At 42.1% G+C, this 23,003-nt stretch overlaps 1 protein-coding gene across 1 annotated transcript in view; it reads left to right on the forward strand.

Moving 5' to 3' along the window:
* ASAP1 (ArfGAP with SH3 domain, ankyrin repeat and PH domain 1) overlaps positions 1–23,003 on the forward strand; it is a 204,050-nt gene that overhangs the window by 151,443 nt on the left and 29,604 nt on the right. Inside the window, exons 22-24 of the mRNA XM_021719251.1 lie at positions 38–145; positions 3,179–3,407; positions 22,027–22,197. Coding sequence (XP_021574926.1) covers positions 38–145; positions 3,179–3,407; positions 22,027–22,197 — 508 coding nt within the window. The remainder of the gene's footprint in view (positions 1–37; positions 146–3,178; positions 3,408–22,026; positions 22,198–23,003) is intronic.

Genomic DNA, 23,003 nt, shown 5'->3' on the forward strand with positions numbered 1-23,003 from the left:
TTAAATTAAAATGGTGTGCGTATTCTGTTCCTTCCAGCTTTCCCAGGCTAAATCTGGAAAATTCAACCCCCACGTCCACGTAGAGTATGAATGGAACCTTCGACAGGAGGAGATGGATGAAAGTGACGATGATCTGGATGACAAAGTGAGTGCAGATGATGTCCTCGGGTGCCTTAGCACTCCTCCCAGTTTTTCAACTGTGTGTGGACAAGATCCTCTTTTGTAAGATTGGTTGGTTTTGGTCTTGTGATCCAGCCCACCAGGACCATTTTGGTTGTTCAGTCTTAATCCCTGTTAGGCACCACTTGACAGCTGTGTGAGTCAAAGTTTTCCAGAGAAACCAAACCAGTAAGAATGGGAAAGAGAACGAGAGAGAAATTCTTTGTTAAGGAATTGGCTCATGCAGCTGAAGGGCTGGCAAGTCCCAAATGCATGAGGCAGGCTACCAGGGTAGAAATTGCAGCAGGGGTCGAGCTGCAGTCTCAAGGCTGAAGGCAGCTGGATCCAGCGTTTCCTTCTCTTTGGGGAACCTCAGTCTTTTCTCAGAAGCCCTGTGGCTGATTGGGTAAGACCCACCCACATTATGAAGGGTAATAGCCCTTTACTCAAAATCTCCTGTGAGAGTGGTAGTTATATCTTAATAATAATTTTTTTAGAAATGCCTTTACAGCATCAGCTAGACTGGTGTTTTACCAAACATTGAGATACCATAGCCTGGCCAGGTTGACACATAAAATTAACCTTCAAAATAGCTCATTCATAAATAATAATTATTACTGATTGAATATAATCATGTGCTATATAATGACATTCTGGTCAACAACAGATCACATATACAATGGGGGTCCCATAAGATTATGATGAAGCTGAAAAATTTCTGTCACCTAGTGACACCATAGCTGTCATAGTATTGTAGTGCTATACATCACTTGCATATTTGTGGTGATGCTGGTATAAACAAACCTACTGTGCTAACTTGTATAAAAGTGTGCAGTGTCTGGGCATAGTGGCTCATGCCTATAATCCCAGCACTTTGAGAGGCCAAGGCAGAAGGATTGCTAGAGGCCAGGAGTTCAAGATCAGTCTGGGCAACATAATGAGACCCTGTCTCTACAAAAATAATTTTTTTTTTTATTAGCTTAGTGTGGTGGCACACAGCTATAATCTGACCTACCCAGGAGGCTGAGGCAGGAGGATTGCTTGAGTCCAGGAGCTTGAGGTTATAGTGATCTATGATCACACCACTGCACTCCAGCCTAGGCGACAGAGCAAAACCCTGTCTCTAAAAAATAAATAAATAAATAAAAATGTACAGTAATGTCGTAGGCCATTCACTCATTGACTCACCCAGAGCATCTTCCAGTCCTGAGCTCCATTCTTATCTTGGTAAGTGCCCTATTTAGATGTACCACTTTTTATCTTTTATACTCTACTTTTACTGTACCTTTTCTGTGTTTAGATATGTTTAGGTATACACTTACAAGTCACTGTGTTACAGTTGCCTACAGTATTCAGTACAGTAACATGCTATACAGGCTTATAGACTAAGAGCACTAGACTATACCATCTAGCCCATGTGTGCGGTAGGCTCTGCCCTCTAAGTCTGCGTAAGTGTACTCTGATGTTCACACAAGGATGAGATCACCTAGCTACATATTTCTCAGAACGTATCCCCATCATTAAGTGACAGATGACTATACTTCAGTATGGATCAGGCAGAGTTAAGCACTTCATTTTTGTCATCTCAGATCACCTTTACCAAAAGCCTGTAAGGAACACTGCTGTTATTCCCATTACAGAAGAGAAACTTACAGAGAGAATGTAGCAAGTTGTCTAAAGTCTCATAGCCAATAAGGACAATTTGTGGGGTTAAACTCACTTCTTGCTGGGTTTTCTTGCAGGTAACTCTTAACTACCTTGGAAAGTTCATTCATGTACTTATTTGCTGGATATGTATTGGATGTTTCCTCTGCCAGGCAGGGTGTAAGGAATGATCCAAGAAGTCCTGAAAGCATTAGCCACTATAGGAGACAAACTATAATACAGTGTGATAACCATTATGAGAGTTTGGGGGAAATTCCTGAGAGGTTTTCAAAGGACCACGCAGCTGCCTCTGCCTTGGGAAACAGTGAAGACCTTATCAAGGAAGTAACCTTGGCAATGGATTTCTGAGGATAGGTGGGAGCTTGCCAGGTTGGGAAATGCGGAGGAATGCGTCATTCCAGGGAGGCAGAACAGCATATGCTAAGGCATGGGGTCGTGACAGAGCCTGGGTGTTGGAGAGAGAGAAGCAGCCCCGGGCGTGAGGTGCGTTCACCTGGCTGGGTGGGGAGACAGAGGCAGCTGTCCTTCGGAATCTCGCAGGACGGATCAGGAAGGACTCTGTGGGCCAGGTTGGGCCTTGTGTTTGCTGTCCATGCAGTCAGAAGTCAAGAGGCTAACTTCAGAGGAGCAAGGTTTCCCAGCAGCTCTGGCTGCATTGTGGAAAATGAGCGGCAGAAAGGGGGCCGGAGTCAGGGCCATTCAGGAGGCTTGTGCTGCAGTGGGTGCTGGTGAGCTCTGCTACAGGCTGGGTTTAAGGGACATTTCTGAGGTGTCTGCAGGAACTTGGGGCTCCAGATGACACTAAGGTTTCCGACTTGGGAAGCTCAGGATGCTAATGCCGTCACTGTTTGTGCCAGCACCGGAGACATCTCATAGACACTAAAAACGGTTTGGAACCTAAGAGGCAGAATTGGATTTACAGATGAGCCATCAGCATGTAGGGGGCAGTCAAAGCCATGGATGGGGATGAGTTTATTTCCCAAGAGGATGTACAATGAGAAAAGAGGGGGAGAATGAGAGCTTCAGCTTTGAAGGGTTGAGCAGGGAAGAAAATGCAAGGAGGCATGTTACAGAGAGGCGGAAGTACTAGTCAAATGTTGGTGCAAATGCCCTGCGTGGGGAGGGTGTTGTTACCTGTGCTTCTGAATACGGCTGTGATCCCTTTCCAGGGTTTCCTAGTGTGTTAAGTAGTACTGTGTCATCACCATGAGGCTGTCGTCATAACTGGCCCCGTAAAGTGCAGAGAACCATAGGGACCCCGATTAGCCCCTGAGCCCGCCCTGCAGAGGTCCCCTGTAAGCTTGAAGGCTAGCCCTTGATGATCAGCTTACCCACTGTCCATTTCATCTGCCAGCCAAGCCCCATCAAGAAAGAGCGTTCACCCAGACCGCAGAGCTTCTGCCACTCCTCCAGCATCTCCCCGCAAGACAAGCTGGCTCTGCCCGGATTCAGCACGCCAAGGGACAAACAGCGGCTCTCCTATGGAGCCTTCACCAACCAGATCTTCGTCTCCACAAGCACAGACTCGCCCACATCGCCCACTGCAGAGGCACCCCCTCTGCCTCCCAGAAACGCCGGGAAAGGTACGGGCTTTGAGACTCCGTCCTCAGAGCTGATGGTCTGTCCAACTCTGAGGCAAGGATTGCGAGGGGCATTTGAGTGGCAGAGTTTGGAGTGTGTGGCCAGGGGTCTCTGCCTGTTATGCCAAGCACCAGCAACAGACGGGCATATTTGGGCACTCTTCACGCATTGGCGTGTGCTACCCTCACGGCGATCCTGTGAGGTTTGTGCGTTGGTGCCCACTTTTTATAAGACGAGACTGAGGCTGAAAGGGGTAGAGTGACTTGCCCAAGATCACACTGCTGGTAAGCGTTTGAGCTGGGATCAGTTGGAGGTCCGTGTGGCTCGAGAACCTGTGCTCCGTGTGGTGTGGGGTGGGATTTCAGTTCTTTGAAAAATCCCTTTTCTCCACATTGGAACACCTCTCTTCTGAAGATGCTGGTGGTGATAGTGGTGGTTAATAGTTAGAAAGCGTTTGCCTTATGAGATGCCCTGCCCTACTGTTTCTCATTTAATGGTCTCAAAATGAGGCAGATACTCCAGTTGCTGGCGGCATGCCAGCCAGCGGACTGTGCTTCTGAGATGCTCGTTGGCCCTGGGTCCTCAGCTGCTTGGGATTCTGACTGGGTTCCGTGTGACCAAGCCCACACCCTGTGCTCTCGGGTGAGGATCATGTTTCCAGGAGACACTCCCTGGGGAGGACTGTTAGCAGAGGAGGGTTATCACACCGGGTGTCCTCCAGGGCTCCACAGGGCTGCGCCTCAGGCTGACAGGGTAGCACCCTGTTCTGGAACAACAGTGTGCTGGCCTGTACCCTGTCCACTGAGTGTGCCCAGCTTAGGAAGTCAGTGAGCTCCCACCTGGCCAGAGACAAATTGAGGCCTAGAAACGCCAGCATCAAAGTGTCACCATCCAGGGGGATAATTGGGAGATCCCCAGTAGGGAGGTCCCCAGAGCTGTAGCCTCGAATGTGGTCTCTGCTGGTGCATCCAAATGCAGGAGTCTCCCTGTGTGCTTAGCTCCTGGTGTCACAGGATTCAGGGGCCTCTTAGTACACAATGCCATGCCTATTTGAATCACACTGGGACTATTTTCTGGGAAATGTGAGCTTTATTCAAAACAGTGTTTTTTCAGAGCTTATTCTCTATTGAAATAGTGTTATAAATGGGAGCTGTGTGCTTAGACCCCAAATGGCCTCATAGATCATAAAGTAATAGAGAAAAGTTAAAATAAGACTTTGACATGAACAGTTCTCCCAAAGATAACTGTGGCCACAACAGTAATAGCATGTGTAAGCCAAAGGTTTATCCCATCCGTGTTCTCTTACCATTCCATGCATTGTACTAGAATGTATGTTTTAAAATCCCTAACCTATCAAGCTGCAGATCTGTAGCGTAAGAGTACTATATTGCTGCCTCTCTGTGGGTAGCAATATTCCCCATCAGGGAAGCACTGTGACAAGAACAGAGATTCTCTTTCGGCACCCCTCAGAGGACCGTGCAAAACCTCCAGACCAAATGCAATCATGGATTAAGTGATTCTGAAAGATTTCATATCCCCTAATTATGGAGACTGACAGAGTAGTGCTGACCTATCTAGACAGGCAAGGTTTATACCTGTTCAGAGAGCCTCTCATTCATTAAGAATCCTAAAAATAGTCTATCAGAGCAAAAGACACCAGAGTCCTGGGGGCCAAGAGGCCCCCTTATCTCACTCCACCCCTTCTGTAATTTTATCTCCAGGGGATACAGAAACCCATAAAATATACTGTCTGACTCAGTGCCAAGCATATCTCTCATGCCTTGCATAAATTCTAACCAGCTCTTCATCAAAGACCCAGAAGAAAAAGACTAAATTTATTTAGTGATCCAGCTGCTAAAACAAGTGCTTAGAGACTTGGCCCACAGCAACTGTGGTCAACTAAGGATAGAGTGCTCACCCCTCTTCCCCCAAAAAAGCCCATAATTGTAATTAGAAATCCTCCTTACTAAAATCAGGGTGTTTCTCATGGTTGGTTCATAGCAGGACATCAGATTCAGGGTTGGCTTGTCCCCTGGTGAGTCATCAGGAGCACAGTCTTTTCATGACTCTATAAGGGACTCGCAATATGAGATGCCCTATAGCTAGCTTGGCTCACATGCTCTCATATTTGGAAAACTGATAATGTTTAGAATGGAGTTCTTGGAAGACATTGTTAAACATCAGCTAATGCTCTGTGTGCAGAGATAATAATTCTGTTTTTTGGCACCTACGTGTTTTTTTTTTATTTCCTTCTGTTGCACTGATAGATCTATTTGCATGAAAACGAGGTTGTCTTGAATCTCTCAAGTCTGGGTTGCTCATGCCCCATGGCAAGGGAAGCAGAGGTCTCTATTTGCCTCAGAAGTCATTTCCACAACTGTGAATTAAGGGGTCTGAAGGATGATGGCTTCCGCTGAGGCAGAAACAGACACTCATGATAAGTCCCCACAAATAGGAGAAATACAAAGAGAAGAGTAGAAAGAATTATTCTGAATCCAGCTGAGGAATATCTTCAAGAAACTCCAGCTGCCTCATCAAAATTCAGGGACGTTTGACCTAAATTACCGTCAGGCAAAGCCCCCTTGTGCTTGAGCAGCGCTTCAGGCAGCGTCTCCAAAGAACCCAGCAGTTCAGAATCCCAAGTCACCATCCCTGAGCCTCACAGAAACATTTTGCTGCCTGATTTCAGATGTGAGGCCCAGAGAGATTAGATCAAAGCTATAAAATTAAGTATGTAGGAGTTTCTCGTTTGTGATCCCTGCCCCCACTTGACTGTTTATTAAGACTAGGTTCTTCAGGCTCGCCAAGATTCATTTCTTTTTTATCTTTAAGTTAAAATAATGTAATAAAACCTGGCTTTTGGAGTTTGTTTGTTTGTTTTAAGAGACAGTCTCACCCTGCCTGCCACCTAGGCTGGAGTGAGTGGTGTGATAATAGCTCACAGCAGCCTCCAACTCCTGGGTTCAAGCGATCCTCCTGCCCTGTTTTTAAGAGCGAGAAGGATGCTGCAAAATTAACACAACCTGTTCCCATTGTACAGTTAAGGGAAATGAACCTGGGAAACATTAAGTAAGGAGGCTGAAACATATGGTGGTCGAAATAGGGTAGAAATTTAGAATGGGCTTAGGACTCGTCAGTGCCAGATCTTTTCGTGTCTTCTTCCTCATGTTGAGGAAGATAGTCCATGCCTGTCTTGCCTGCTTCATGGAATTATCATCAGAATCCAATGAGGCAACATATGGGGAAAGAGTTTGGTCAAATGCAAAGCCCTGCACTACTAAAGCAGACTTCTCTTAGGATTTTTAGGTGCAACTCTAGATGTGTCTGGAGTAGAAAACCGGTAGACAGCACAATACCACAATACCCATCCCACAAAACAGGTACCTGAGTCGGGTATTGTTTGCTTATGACTGGCTTGTCTGTTTGATTTGACAATTTTTTTTAAATTTTAAGCTGCAAACCATGGCCATCTCCCATTGCAAGATTGCATACCAGTTATATAGCAATGACAAAATCGTGTATCTGATTAGACTCACTAATTCACATGAAATTGTCATGGAGATTAAATTAGAAGTAGGTGACCATTCAGCCCCGTGCCTGGTAGAGTGCTCCATAGAAGACACCACTGCTACATTGATGCCAGTACAGCTCCTCAGCTTTTATCAGAGTTTTTAGGAAATAGAGACCAGAGTGAAGTCACCCAAGTCTGCTAAATTAATAGGTCTCTGAATGAGACCTGGTACTTGTTAGGCACCTTAACTCAAAGAAGGAACTTGCTAAATAAATGAGTGACCAGTCCAATCTTAAGAAGCTTGTTTAGCTAGGCTCGGTGGCTCAGCCTGTAATCCCGCGCCTTTGGGAGGCTGAGGTGAGTGGATTGCCTGAGCCCGCGGGTTCGAGACCCGCCTGGGCAGCGAGACCTCATCTCTACAATAAATCAAAAAATCAGCTGGGCGTAGTAGCGCATGTCTGTAATTCCAGCTACTTGGAAGGCTGAGATGGAAGGATCGCTGGAGCCCAGCAGGTCGCGGCTGTGGTGGCCGGAAGCGGCCACTGCACTCCAGTCTGGGTGACAGAGTGAGACTCCAACTCAAAAAAAAAAAAAGAAGCTTTTTTTAGCTTACTTTAAAGAACAACTATTCATACTTTTAGAAACATGAACAATTAATATGTTAATTCATTTATTCCCATCAATTCATGAAATCAGGCCCCTGGAATCATTATATAACCCTTCTGAATAGCACGTGAATACCCATAAGCATTACTCCTGCATTTTGTACACATTTGCTATAACATAGACTTCCTCCTTCAAGGAGGCTCCAGCCTTGGGCTGATACGCTAGCAGATGACCAACACAAAAACAGTACAGTGCCTGGCACGCTGAGAGCCTCAATAGATACTTGTTGATGAAGGCTTGATGCCAACAGAAACTATCAAGCCAGACGCCACCCTTGCTATCCGTTTAGGTGAAGACACTAAATACCCCATTAGTCAAAGAATATATAGTCATTTGAGAGTAACAAACTAAGGCATGTCAATTTGTGTTAACCCGAGCCCTGGCTTCCGTCATCTGTGAGCTCCTGTGAAGCCTTTCAAGCACCACTTTCTCCTCTGCCAAGAAGCTTTCTTTTCCTTGCCTCACAAAAGAGACTCTGTGGTCTCTTCCCCAGGAGGCCCAGTCCTGCCCCTCTACTTGTCCCATCCTAACTTAAGCTGATCTTATCTAAAAAATAGGGGTTAGGTGTCTACCTAACTGGGTCCCTGCCTAGAGGACATGAAATAATGTCTGCAGTGACCAGCATATAACGAGCATTTGATAAATATTAGTTTGTTCGATCCTGCTGCGTGTATGCAGTTCAACAGATGTTCTGGGCACTGGGAATATAGAGCCGAGTGAAGAATTGGCTCCTGCTCCCACAGAGCTTGTGCTCTGGGGCAAGGACACAGGGGAATGTGCCCCTGGGCCAGTCGGGGTGCTCCTGGAGGAGCAGGTAGGAGAGGTGCTACTCATAGCTTGGAAGAAAGGGACAAGGAAGTTTTCCATATACCCTCCTGGTTACCAGGCAAGAACTCCTCAAGGACAATTAAAGAACTGTCTTTGCATCCCTGGCACAGAGGTAAGGTGCCCATCAGTGCTTGTTGAATGCATAAACAGCAACAGAAAGAATCAGTGAAAGCATGCCCCAGAAGTAGGTGGCTAGAGTAAGGAGGGGCACCCATGAAATTAAACCACATATCCTAGGGGTGTGATCACTGACTAGCTGAAAATTTGTGCAAGAAATGTTTGTAGCAGTTATGCACAAATACAACTGTATAAGTATTTTATTTTATTTTTTATTCAAGGGGCATTTTGAAGATTTGCTACATGAGTATATGTAAGCTTTTTATGCATTTCTCCGACTTTTCTTGAACCTCTGTGGCAGGAGAGGACAGACAGGAGTGGAAAGAGTAAAGACTTCTTAGCACACGACGCAGTCTGCCATCATGAAAGTGCACTACTGGATGACTCAGACCTGCTTGGGAAATATTTTCCTATCAGCAGCGTTATTCATATATTATTCGATGACTTTACAGTGGTTTTTTAATCTCACAGGAAGATAGCTATTTGAGTGTCTTGATATTAAAGCTTCCCCTAGGCTGTCATCCTTGATTTTCTTAGGGGTATTTTTTTTTTCTGCCTTGTTTTGTTTGGGCGGCCCTATTTTATCAGTTTTACCAAATCCTTTCTGGTTTTTTTTTTGTTTTTTTGTTTTTGAGTTGGAGTCTCACTCTGTCGCCCAGACTGGAGTGCAATGGCCACTCCCGGCCACTGCAGCCTCGACCTGCTGGGCTCCAGCGATCCTTCCACCTCAGCCTTCCAAGTAGCCGGAATTACAGGCATGCGCTACCACGCCCGGCTGATTTTTTTGATTTATTGTAGAGATGAGGTCTCGCTGCCCAGGCGGGTCTCGAACCCGCGGGCTCAGGCAATCCACTCACCTCAGCCTCCCAAAGGCGCGGGATTACAGGCTGAGCCACCGAGCCCAGCTCCAAATCCTTTCTAAAACATTGTATATGAATCATCTAGTGCTGACCAAGAGCATTATGTGTGATTTTTTTTTTTTTTTACCTCAGCAGTGCCACTGACTCAGGCTCTCTGGCTAAGTCACTTGACTGCCAGGGTGTGGAAGGGGAAGCAGAGGAAATCCTTGTTGTGCTTCTTGCATTCAAGGATGTGTGAGTAATTGTTAAAGAACCAACCCTCAGCTCCTTGAATCTAAGTACTTTTAATTGTCAATGTCATAGAAGGAGATGGAGGGACAAATGAATAACTAAAGCTGTTTTCTGTGTAGAAAACAGCCAACAGTAGCACTGTGTCTTGTGGGAGCACCAGTTTGTCTTACTGGAATCCTGGCCAGCCCTGCCGATTTACTGTAGTGTCCCAGATACCCCACTCTATCTCTGTTTCTCCATGTGAATGCAGAGACAATAATATATAATATTAATATATTACATTAATATTAATGTAATAATAATCCTTCCTTCTACACCTGGAATCCGTATTATATAACTACACAGTATTGTATTTTTATCTACTTCTTAAAGTAATTAACATAAGCTTTCCACTCTTTTAAGCTCTAAACTGTGAAAACCATTAGATCAGTTAGATAGGAGTAAGTTCAAGAGATCTATTGTACAACATGGTGACTGTAGTTAATAATGTACTGTATTCTTGAAAATTGCTAAAAGTGGGTTTTAAATATTCTCACGACAAAAACATTATATGTATGCATATAATGAAGTGATGTGTGTTATGCTGATGGCAGTTTAGCCATTTTGCAGCGTACAGTCATCCCAACCTAGCCAGACCCCACAAATACTCAAATCCCTTCCATACTTGTAAAATGGCATAATATTTGCATGTAACCTATGAACATTCTCTTGTGTACTTTAAATGATTCCTAGATTACTTATAATACCTAATACAACTTAAATGGTTATTATGCTGTATTTTTATTTGTACTATTTTTTATTGTTGAATTATTTTTTATCATGCTGGGTTTTTTCCCTGAATAGTTTCAAACTCAGATAGGTTGAAGTTGCAGATGCAGAACTCTCGAATACGGAGGTCCGGCTGTATAAATATATCAAATCAACATGCTGCACGGGATAAATATATACAATTTTTGTTTATCAATTAAAAAGCTATTAGAAAGTAATGATAAAATTTTCATTTGTATTATCCAGATATAACTTCTGTCATTACTTCTCCTGTATGGCTTGTAAGAATATGTAAATTATTATTCTACAGACAACTTTTTCAAAAACTGTCAAGATAATTTTTCAAGCCATCATATAGGGTTTTTTTTTTTCTTTGAAATTTCAAAAATGTGCTTTTATTTGGCTTCCCAGTGTGGGAAAACCTGTGGTTTTTTTGGTTTACTGAAAACCAGATATACAAAGATACTGAAAAATAATCCTCCTGACTTACACCATTAATTATTTTTGTAGATGTGTACTGAGTACCCAGAATGTGCCAAGCACTGGCACTGGAAGGCGTGAAGACAATACAGCTCTTTCCCTGTGGAAGTATATATATAGTCTGGGAAGGAAGAGAAATGGTAGTTCTAATACAAGGTAGAGACTATCTAGTGCCATTAAGCTTTTTATGGTAGTTCAGGATTCTGGAAGAGGTTACATTTGAGCTGACCCTTAAAAGATGAGGGTAAAATCAAAAGCTATGGGATACAGGAAAAGTAGTACAAAGAAGGAAGTTTATAGCAATAGATTCACACATAAAAAAGAAAAATTTCAAATAAACAACCTAGTAGTATAATTTAAAGAACTAGAAAGACAAGAAACCAGACCCAAAATTAGTAAAAGAACAGAGCAGAAATGAATTAAATTGAGACAGAAATCAACAAAATGAAAAACAGATTATTTTGAAAAGATAAAACTGGCAAAGCCTTTAGCTAGCCTAAGGGGGAAACGAGACAAAATCCAAATAAAATCAGAAAAGAAAGAGGAAGAGGCGTTGCAGTTGATACCACAGAAATATAAAGAATCATTGGAGACTATTTTTAACAACTCTGTTGTCAACAAATTAGAAAACCTGGAGGAAATGGACAAGTTCTTGGGCACAAATGACCTGCCAAGATTGAGCCAGGAAGAAATAGAAAACCTAAACAGACCAATAACTAGTATCAAGATTAAGTTAATAATAAAAAGTCTTCCAGGAAAGAAAAGCTTGGAACTGAATGGCTTCACTGCTGGATTCTACCAAGCTTTTAAAGAAGAACTAATACCATTTCTTAAACTATTCCAAGAAAATTGAAGGAGAGGGAATTTTTTTCTAACTCATTTTATGAGACCAACATTACCCTGATAACAAACCAGGCAAGAGCATTAAAAACAAAAAACAGGCCAGGCTCAGTGGCTCAACCTGGGAGCACTCTGGGAGGCCGAGGAGAGTGGACTGATTGCCTGAACCCACGGGTTCAAGATCCACCCGAACAACTTGGTGAGACCTCATCTCTACAATAAATCAAAAATTAGCCGGACATGGTAGCACATGCCTGTAGTTCCAGCTACTTGGAAGGCTAAGGCAGAAGGATCGCCAGAGCCCAGCAGATCGAGGCTGCAGTGGCTGGGAGCATGCCACTGCATTCCAGTCTGGGTGACAGAGTGAGACACCCACTCAAAAAAAAAAAAACCAAAAACACAGAAACTATAGGCCGATATCCCTGATGAACATAGATGTAAAAATCCTCAAGAAGATACTAGCAAACTGAATTTAACAACACATCAAAAATACCATATATCATGATTAAGAGGACTTATCCCAGGAACGCAAGGATGGCACAACATAAATCAATAAATACGGTTATTACATCAACAGAATAAAGAACAAAGGCCATATTGTCATCTCAATAGATGCAGAGAAAGCATTTGATAAAATTCAGTGTCCCTTAATGATAAAAACTTTCAACAAATCAGGTATAGAAGGAGCATACCTCAAAATAATAAAGGCCATATATGACAATGTCACAGCTAAATCATATTGGATGAAGAACTTTAAGCTTTATTTCTAAGAACTGGGGCAAGGTGTGGATGCCCACTTTCACCACTCTTGTTTAACATGATACTGGAAGTCCTAACCAGAGCAATTTGTCAAGAGAATGAAATAAAGGGTGTCCAGATTGGAAAAGAGGAGGTCAAATTGTTTCTCTGTGAAAACAGCATGATCTTATATATAGAAAAACCTAAAGACTCCACCAAAAAAACCTTTAGTAAAGTGACAGGATACAAAAGCAGTTTATAAAAATCAGCACCATTCCTATATACCAAAAACAAACGAGCTTAAAAAAGAAAGCAAGAAAGCAATCTCCTTTACAGTAGCCACCAAAAGAAATTAAATACCTAGGAACAAATCTTAACAAAACTTATCTCGAACGATCTCTACAATTAAAACACCTATAAAGAAATTGAAGAAGACATAAAAATATGGAAAGATATCCCATGCTCATGGATTAGAACTCATATTGTTAAAATGACCATACTACCCAAAGCAATCTACAAATTCAGTGCAATCTCTATCAAAATATCAATGACATTCTTCACAGAAATTAAAAAAAAAAAATCCTAAAATTCAAATGGAACCACAAACGACTCCAAATAGCCAAAGCAACAGAAAAACAGCAAAGGTGGAGTCATTGCACTGCCTGACTTCAAAATGTACTACAGAGCTATAGTAACAGAACAACTTGGTATAAAAACACATATAGACCAGTCAAACAGATTAGAGAACTCCAAAATAAATCTATTGTTTACACCCAACTTGTGTTTGAAGAAAATGCCCAGAAACTTACCTTGGGGAAATGACATCCTCTTCAATAAATGGCGCTGAGAAAACTGGGTATCTCTGCAGAAAAATGACACTAGATCCCTATCTCTCATCGTAGACAAAAATCAACTCCACATGGAATAAGGACTTAAACATAAGACCCAAAATTAGAAAACAATGAGAAGAAAACATAGGGGAAATTTCTGGAATTGATTTAGGCAAAGATTGTATGGGTAAGACTTCAAAAGTATGGATAACAAAAAATAGACAAATGGGACTGTATCAGACTAAAGAGCTTCTGCACAGCAAAGGAAACCACACAGTAAAAAGAAAAGCTGTTGAGAAGGAGAAAGTATTTGCAAACTATTCACCCAACAAGCGACTCATACCCAGACTGGTACCCAAAAAATGGGTGAAAGATCTGAATAGACCTTTCTCAAAAGAAGGCCTACAAACAGCCAATCGGTATATGAAAAAATGCTGAACATCACTATCATCAGGGAAATGTAGATCAAATCACGGTGAGATATGACTGTCACGTGATTGGAATGACTGTCATCAAAAAGACAAGAACTAGCAAATGCTGGCAAGGATGCAGTGAAAAGGGAACTCTCGCACCCTGTTGGTGAGAATGTAAATTTAAGTATAATCACTATGGAAAACAGCATGGAGGCTTATCAAAAAAAACTAAACACAGCAGCCGCACTGCTGTGTATTTATCCAAAGGAAAGGAAATTCGTACATCAAAATGATACTTTTTGATGCCCCCACATTTACTGCAGCTCTACTCATGGTAGCAAAGATGAATGTCCATCAACAAGTGAACAGATAGAGAAAATGTGGTATACAGACATAATGAAATACTATTCAGCCATAAAAAAAGAAGAATGAAATCCTGTCATTCACAGAAACATAGATGAGCCTAAAGGACGTTAAGTTAATTGAAGTAAGTCAGGCCCAGAAAGAGAAATGCCACATATTCTCACTCACGTGGGAGCTGTAAAAATTGAGCTCAAAGGAACAGAGAGTAGAATAGAGGTCACTGGCAACTGTGGAGAGGATAGGGAGAGCTTGCTTAACGGGTGTAAAATTACAGCTAGGAGGGATGAATAAGTCGAACTGTAGGGCGAATACGGCTATCAGCAAGTGTATTTTCAGAAAGCTGGAAGAGAGGATTTGGAATGTTCACAACACAAAGAAATGATGCATGTTTGAGGTGAGGGACAGGCTCACAACCCTGATTTGATCATTATATATCGCATGCGTGTATTGAAACATCACTCTGTATCCCATAAGTGTGTACAATTATTTTCAGTCAACTGAAAATAAAAGAGAAAAAGAAGTTGGGGCTGTAGAGGTGAAGAAAACTGTTGTGTCTCTGAATGTTCTTGCCAGAGAGAATGTGATGCCATTTAGGGAAGAGAAGTAGGCATGTCGTTAAGGCCGTGAGCCCGGCCTTGAGTCATACAGAGTGGGGTTTTGCCTGGACTTACCCACTCATTTACTGTGACTGGCCAAGTTCCTAAACTCTCTGAGCTGTGGGTCTTTTTACCCTTAATAGATAATAATGATAGCAATTATAGTTTACAAGGTAAATTCTAAATAATGTTTTGGGTCAGGCACATAATAGTAAACGGTACCTCTAGAAAATTCAGGAAGAAAAAGAAGAGATTTGAAAGGCATACTGATTGTGATTTAGGGAATGAATTATTTAATGTTTATGTATTTAAATGTAGGTGAATGATTTTCCAGAAGGGCATTTTTTTCTGGGCTAAGTGGAGAGATTTTCTCAAACCACCTCTGTAATTTAAGAATATATTATTTTCCTATAAGGGGGCTTTGGTGAGCAGAGAAAATGTCAGGTCCTGGGAGAGTCTCTGGAGATAGCTGCAACCTTTTGAGAGACTAAATGGCTGAACTCAGAACTGTAGGGCAAGGGCTTTGGCCTGAAAATTGTCCATGGGCCTGCCAGGGGGAGCATGGTAACTTCTGAGATGCACAGTGTCATTGTGTGGGAGAGCTTCCTAAGCCCTGGCTGCACACTGGGCTCACCTGGGTCCTCGGGGACCACTTGAGTTGAAGACATGGCAGAATATCCAGATGGAATGACCAGGCTGTTGGAGATGTGGGAGAGACCCAGGTGGCAGCACAGCCATTCATAAAAACGAACGTGTGGCTTTCTCTTTCACCCTGTGGATCACTGGGCCCGCTGTACATGTCTGTTTAAACTAGGGGACACTTCCTTATGGTGGAGAACACTTTCCTGGATGGTTCATCCTCTTTGAATGTGGCAGCTGATGCTGCACTAACATGTAAGCTCTCAAGAAGAGTGAGGTGCGCTCTGTCTCCTCTCAGAAGACCTTCTAATTATTTAACCTCAAAGTTATTCATAGCAGCTTTAGAAAACTAGAACATGTTTTCTAGAAAAAGAAATAAAGGGTAACTTGACGTAGTGGCTAATATTAATGGCAAATGAAGTTTGGGATTTTGTTTTGTTTTGTTTTACTTCTGTGGGCTCCTGGCAGAGTTAAAGGGAGAAAATTGGCTTTCTTAGCCACCTGTTTATCTCCTCCACCATTTTTTAAAGATTTTTTTTAAAATCAGAACTACTAGTGCATGTCTGTTACTTGGGTATATTGTATACTAGTGGGAATTGGGCATCAGGTGACTCCATTTCCAAGATAGTGAACATTGTCCCCAGTAGGTAACTTCTGAACCCCAACTTTCTTCCTTACCTCCTTCCTTTTGGTGTTCCTAGTGTCAATCACTTCTATATTTATGACCATTTCGCTCCTACATGGAATGAAGCATGTGGCATTTGGTTTTCTGTTTCTAAGTTAGTTCACTTAGGATGATGTTCTTCAGCTCCACCCATGTTGCTGCAAGGATCATGATTTTGTTCTTTTTTATGGTTGTATAGTATTCTATGGTATATATATGCCATATTTTCTTTATTCAGTTAGTCATTAATGAGCACTTGGATTGGTTCCATATCTACTATTGTAAATAGTGCTGCGATGAACATACTAGTGCAGGTAACTTTTTGATGTAATTTTTTTTTCCTTTGGAGAGATACCTATTAGTGGGGTTGCTGGGTCAGATGGTAGTTCTGTTTTTATCTGCATGCTGTCGTCCACAGAGGTAGAACTAGTTTACAATCTCACAACAGTGGATGAGCATTCTCATTTTTCCACATCCATTCCAACATCCATTGTTCTTTGACTTTTTTAAAATAGCCATTACTAGTGTAAGGTAACATCTCATTGTGGTTTTAATTTACATATCTGTGATGATTAGTGATGTTAATCTCTTTTTTTTGTATATTTGATGGACACTTGTATGTCTGTTTTTGAGAAGCATCTGTTCTGAGAAGGGCCCACTTTTTGATGGAGTTGTCTGTTTTTCCCTTGTTGAGTTATTTGAATTCCTTGTGGATTGTGAATATTAGTCATTCAATGCATAATTTACAAATATTTTCTCCCTTTCTGTTGGTTTTCTGTTCACTTTGTGTATTACTTATATTGCTGTGCAAAAAGCTTTTTAGTTTAAAAGTTTCATTTGTTTATGTTTAGGATCTTTATTATAAATTATTTGCCTTGGCCAATGTCCAGAAGAGTTTTTCTTCCTATGTTTTCTTCCAGGATTTTGATAGTCTCAGGTCCTACATTTAAGTTTTTGATCCACCTTGACTTCGTTTTTGTATATGGTGAGAGGTAGGGGTCCAGTCTCATTCTTCTGCATATGGCTAGCCAATTTTCCCAGCATTATTTATTGAATAGGGTATCTTTTCCCTATTGTGTATTTTTGTTGACTTTATTCAAGATCAGTTGATTGTAGTATGTGGCTTTATTTCTGTGTTCTCTCTTCTGTTCCATTGATCTGTTTATTCTTGTACCAGTACCATGCCATTTTAGTTACTAGAGCCATGTAGTATAATTTGAAGTTAGGTAGCGTGATGCCTCTGCATTTGTTCTTTTTCCTTAGAATTGCTTTGATTATTCAGGCTTTTTTTTTTTTTTTTTGGTTTCATACACACTTTAGGATTTCCTTTCTTCCCCCTCCCCCCGTGCAGGGATACAATCATGACCTACCACAGCCTCAATCTCCTTATGCTCTGGTGATCCTTCCAGCTCAGCCTCCCAAGTCGCTGGGACTACAGGCGTGTACCGCCATGCCTGGCTTTTATTTTATTTTTATTTTTATTTTTTGTGGAGACAAGGTCTCACTTCGTTGCCCAGGCTGGTCTCGAACTCCTAGGCTCAAGCGAACCTTCCATCTCTGCCTACCAAAGTGCTGGAATTACAGGCATGAGCCATTGAGCCCAGCTAGGATTCTTTTTCTAGTTCTGTGAAAAAAGTTTTGTTGGTTTTTTGATAGGGATTGCACTGGGTCTGTGCTTCAGGCAGTATGGTCATTTTAACAATATTGATTCTTCTGATCCATGAGCGTGGGATATTCTTCCATTTATTTGTGTCAACTGTGATTTCTTTCATCAGTGTTTTGTAGTTCTCCTATATCCTTGTTAGGTGTATTCTTAGGTATTTTATTCATTTATTTATTGTGGCTATTGTAAATGGGATGGAGCTCTTGATTTGGTTCTCGACTTGAGCACCATTTGCACTACTGATTGTTGTACAGATTGTTGTACATTGATTTTGTGTCCTGAAGCATTATTGAACCCATATATCAGGTCTGAGAGTCTCTTGGAGGAGTTTTTAGGGTTTTCTAGGTATACAGTTATGCCATCAGTGAACAGAGATAGTTTGACTTTTTTCTTGCTGATTTGGATGCATTTTATTTATTTCTCTTCTTGATTGCTCTGGCTAAGACTTCTAGAATGATGTTGAATAAGAGTGGTTCCTCCATTGTTTATTAATCTTGTTTCCCTATCTCTTTTTGTGTTAGATGTGATGTTGTATTTCATTTTGTTTTGTTTCCACTTTTTTTATGCTGCCAGAATTGCTTTTTTTCTGACTGAGTCAGTACTCAGATTTATTTTGCATAAAGATTTCCCTTAGTGCTTTGGAAGTCTTCTGAGCTCTTTAAATCTTTAGAAAGGCTTGGTGTGGTGGCTCATGCCTGTAATCTCAGCACTCTGGGAGGCCTAGTTGAAAGGATTGCTTGAGCCAGGAGTTTGAGACCAGCCTTGGCAATATATCAAGACCCCGTCTCTATAAATAAATAAGTAAATAAACAAACAGACAAACAAATAAAACTTTTTAAATATGTTGAACTGTTTTGAAGCTTAATGTAGTGTTGTTGTTTTTTTTAAATTTTTCAACTCATGCCATACCAGCCAAGATTTTGTGGCATCTTCCTTTCTGCAGCTTCAATTACAGAATAATAGGTAGGTCTATGTGTTTGTTTTTCAGGTATGAAATTATTTGTAGTATTAACTGTTTCTTTTCACACTTAACACTGTCCCTCCCTGCTATTTCCCCCTTCCCCATCTTTGATCAGTGGAATCTATTGTCCTCCTTAAGAATCACTGGACTGAAAAAAGGTAGAAGTAGAGGTTCATGCATTCATTCGATAAATACTATTGAACACTAAGCCAGGAAAAAGCCTGACCCTAACAGAACCTACAGTCTTGTGAGAGAGTCAGATAATAAACAAGTAAACAAATACATAAATAATTAGAGATTGTAATTGGCGACATGAAGGAAGTCAAATAAAAGTATGTGATGGCATGTGAAATGCTGTTTCACTTCTGAAATAATTCAAGGACCTGGATCATGCTTGATTTGTGGTTACAGGATGACTCTTTGATCACTCCTGAAGTCACATACCTTTGTCAGTGACACACTGACACACACCTTTGTCAATGACATGGCTCCATTAGCATTTTGTCTTCAGCAAGTTTTGTTTCCAGAAAGGAAACTGAGTGGGACCTGATGGAGTGCGCTTTCAGGTGCATCAGACAGTCTCTAGATGGCAATAAGAACGAAACTGCCGGAGAGTCTCGCCATTGTCCATCGCCCTTTGATTTCCAAGAGGAAAGTTGCACTTCCTGATTGAGCATGTGTTGCTTTCTGGGCGCACCAAGAGTAGGAGCTGCTGCTCGGCTTCCAGGAACCAGCAGCACCGTGTGCTGGGGCAAGCGCCTTGCCTGGCCTGGACGCCCACTTTCTCCCAGCTCCACGCCCATGGCTGCGTAACTTCGATCTTGCCAGGACCCGCTTTCTTGGCTGCAAGATGGGGACAGTGATACTGACCCATGTACCTTACAGGGTTGTTATGAAAAATCAAGGGGTACAGCTATTATGGATAATAAAATTAAAATTTTTTGTCAGGTGTCGTGGCTCATGCCTGTCATCCCAGCACTTTGGGAGCTGGAAGCGAGAGGATTGCCAGAGCCCAGGGGTTTGAGACCAGCCTGGGTAATGTGGCAAGACCTCGTCTCCACAATAAATCAAAAAATTAGCCGGGTATGGTGGCGTATGCCTATAGATCCAGTGACTTGGAAGGCTGAGGCAGAAGGATCCCCTGAGTATAGCAGGCCAAGGCTGCAGTGGCCATGAGTGTGCCTCAGCACTCCAGCCTGGGTGACAGAGTGAGACTCAATTCAAAAAAAAAAAAAAAATTAAAATTTTTTAAAAAGGTAAATCTAGAAAAAAAATGAGTTGCATATGCAAATGCATTTTGCTTTTCATTTATTTCTTGTTGTTTTTTAGTCCGAGTCTCTCTCTCTGTCGCCCGGGCTGGAGTGCAGTGGCATACTCACGGCCACCGCAGCCTCAACCTGCTGGGCTCAGGTGATCCTTCCGCCTCAGCCTTCCAAGTAACTGGAAGTACAGGAGCGTGCCACCACACCCGGATAATTTTTTTATTTATCGTAGAGACGAGGTCTTACCATATTGCCCAGACTGGTCTCCAACCCCTGGACTCAAGCAGTCCTCTTACCTCTGCCTCCCAAAGTGCTAGGATTACAGGTGTGAGCCACCATGCCTGGCACAAAAGCATTTTGAAGACAACAGAGCATTATATAGATGTAAGGCCATAATAACAATCACCTTATTGCTATATCAATAAAAATTTCTGAAACTGCAGTGACTGATACCATGATTAAGTCTTGATTTGGGATAAGCAGACTTCCACCGTCTATCACATCAATAGGACAGGAAATGAATTATATAGCTGTGGCCACTTAACCCTAAAGCAGATTGGCATTTTACTGAAATTGCAGTGTTTACTTTCAAAACTAGACCATCTCTGGGAAACAGTGATTTAAGTCGATATTAGGTGCCCGATGGCGATTGATAATGGGGAATATCAGAGCTTGCTTTACCAGAGGAGGCCAGCAGTGGTTACACTTTTATTTTCATGCCCAGAACACAAAAAGCGCTCTGGGGGCCTTTCTGGACCACCAGGTATCTACTCTCCTGTGTAAACATTAGTGCGGCAGTGTCCTTAGGATTTTTTGTTTCTTTCCTTCATTCGTTCTTTTCTTAACGTTTGGAGAAGCAATTGTTCATGAATCCAGTTAAACTAGACAACTTAAATAAGAAAATATTTGTCAAAGTGCCCAGCAGATAGTACCTGACACACACCAGCCACTTCAGGGTCTCTTTGGAGAATCAAAACTAAGAACGTATAAACTACTCTTACAACAGCTTTTGAAAACAAATTTCATTTTTAAAAAAAAAATAAAAAGAACATGAGTTCCAGGAGGTCAATAGGTACAGTAGTGTGTGTGTGTGTGTGTGTGTGTGTGTGTGTGTGTGTGTATGTATAGAATACGAATACCATTCGTGCTGTCCTGTCTTTACCTCTGGAGAAAGTTGAGTCTTCTTTTAAGTCTACAGAAGTCAATGTCTAGTTTATATAACTGTTGTTCAGACTTCCAATATAGTAGGTGGCTTATGATTTCTAGAACAATTCAGAACTGAAGGGAAAAAGAGCTTTTAGATTTCTCTTTTTTTATTGGGTTCTTTGTTTTGTATCAGATTCTTCATTCTGTAGAAAAGTCGCTTTTTTAAGACAAACTTTAGGCAGTTTGCTGACTACAAGAAAAAGTTGTAGAGAAGAAAATTCTGTTACATGAATCCCTTCATGTTTCAACCTGTGGCTCACTGAAGGTTTTGCCTACACTCAGTCTTTGTTGATTTTGTTGGTTGTGCTGTGTTCCTTCTGCCTCAGTAGATTTTGTGCTGATTCTAGTGAGTTGTTAGTTTAAAATGTGTGTTTTATTTCTTCCATTGCACCTAAATGATGATCTAAACCCAGTAGCATTCTATGTTGAATGGCATACTTGTTCCGTAAAAGCACATACTCTTCTTTTTTTGAAGGTTCTTATTGTTTTTTGTTTTTTGATTTGGAGTCTCACTCTATCACACAGGCTGGAGTACAGTGGCACAATCATGGCTTACTGCAGCCTTGATCTCCTGGGCTCAGGCAATCCTCCCACCTCAACCTCCCAAGTAACTGGGGACTATGAGTATGTGCCACCATGCCTGGCTAAATTTTTAAAATTTTTTATAGAGACATGGTCTTGCTATGTTGCCCAGGCTGGTCTCAAACTCTTGGGCTCAAACAGTCCTCCCACCTTGGCCTCCCAAAGTGCTAGGATTATAGGCATGAGCCACTGCACCCAAGCTGTCATTTTATTTTTTTAACCAGTAATTTTAAAAACCCGTTTTGTGAGTTATTGGATTGATGGACTTGGCCACAGCCGGCCTTTGGCTGTTGTCTCTGTGTATGGTACCATAGTTTGCTGTGTGGAAGTGATTGCATGCTGACTGTTTTGTGTCTGAGAGCCTGGGATTAACCTGCCTGCCCCCATTCAATTTCCTTTCTAGGTCCACCTGGCCCACCTTCAACTCTCCCTCTAAGCACCCAGACCTCTAGTGGCAGCTCCACCCTATCCAAGAAGAGGCCTCCTCCCCCACCACCCGGACACAAGAGAACTCTGTCCGACCCTCCCAGCCCACTACCTCATGGGCCCCCAAACAAAGGCGCAGTTCCTTGGGGTAAGTTATCCTAAAGTCAGGACCAAAGCTGACCAGGGCCAGGCAGTGTGTGGGGCCCCACTGGGAAGTGGGCTATTATCACATTCACAAAGCGTAACCAAATGCATGCGTGCTGAATGAGGACTCCAACACATGTGAATATGATTACATCTGCCTCTTAAGGCCAAGAAACATTTCGAAAAAGTTTATTTAGGGGCTGGGCGTAGTGGTTCATGCCTATAATCCTAGTAATTTGGGAGGCCAAAGCAAGAGAATTACTTGAGGCCAGGAGCTCAAGACCAGCCTGGGCACCATAGCAAGACCCTGTCTCTACAAAATTTTTTTTTAAAAATTAGACAGCTGTGGTGTTGCACACCTATTGTCCCAGCTACTCAGGAGGCTGAGGCAGGAGGATTGTTTGAGCCCAGAAGTTTGAGGCTTCAGTGAGCTATGATCACACCACTGCACTCCAGCCAGGGTGACAGAGCAAGACCCTGTCTCAAAAAAAAAATTAGGACCATTGAAAACTGTTAATTGTAATAAAGCCTAGTAATAAGGTTCTGAGCATTTGCTGTCTCTCATTTAGTCATACCTCTGTAAGGTTGGCATTGTTAGTCACATTTATGGGGAGAAAACAAAGGCAGGGAAAAGCAAAGGAACCCAGGCACAGTGACTCACATGTGTAATCCCACCACTTTGGGAGGCCAAGATGGGAGGATTGCTTGAGTCCGGGAGGAGTTCAAGACCAGCCTAGGAAACACAGCAAGACCTCATCTCTACAAACATACAAAACAATTAGCCAGGAGTGGTGACACACACCTGTAGTC

The sequence above is a fragment of the Carlito syrichta genome, unplaced genomic scaffold (genome assembly GCF_000164805.1).
Source record: "Carlito syrichta isolate Samal-C Ts95f unplaced genomic scaffold, Tarsius_syrichta-2.0.1 Scaffold113813, whole genome shotgun sequence".
Lineage (NCBI taxonomy): Eukaryota > Metazoa > Chordata > Mammalia > Primates > Tarsiidae > Carlito > Carlito syrichta.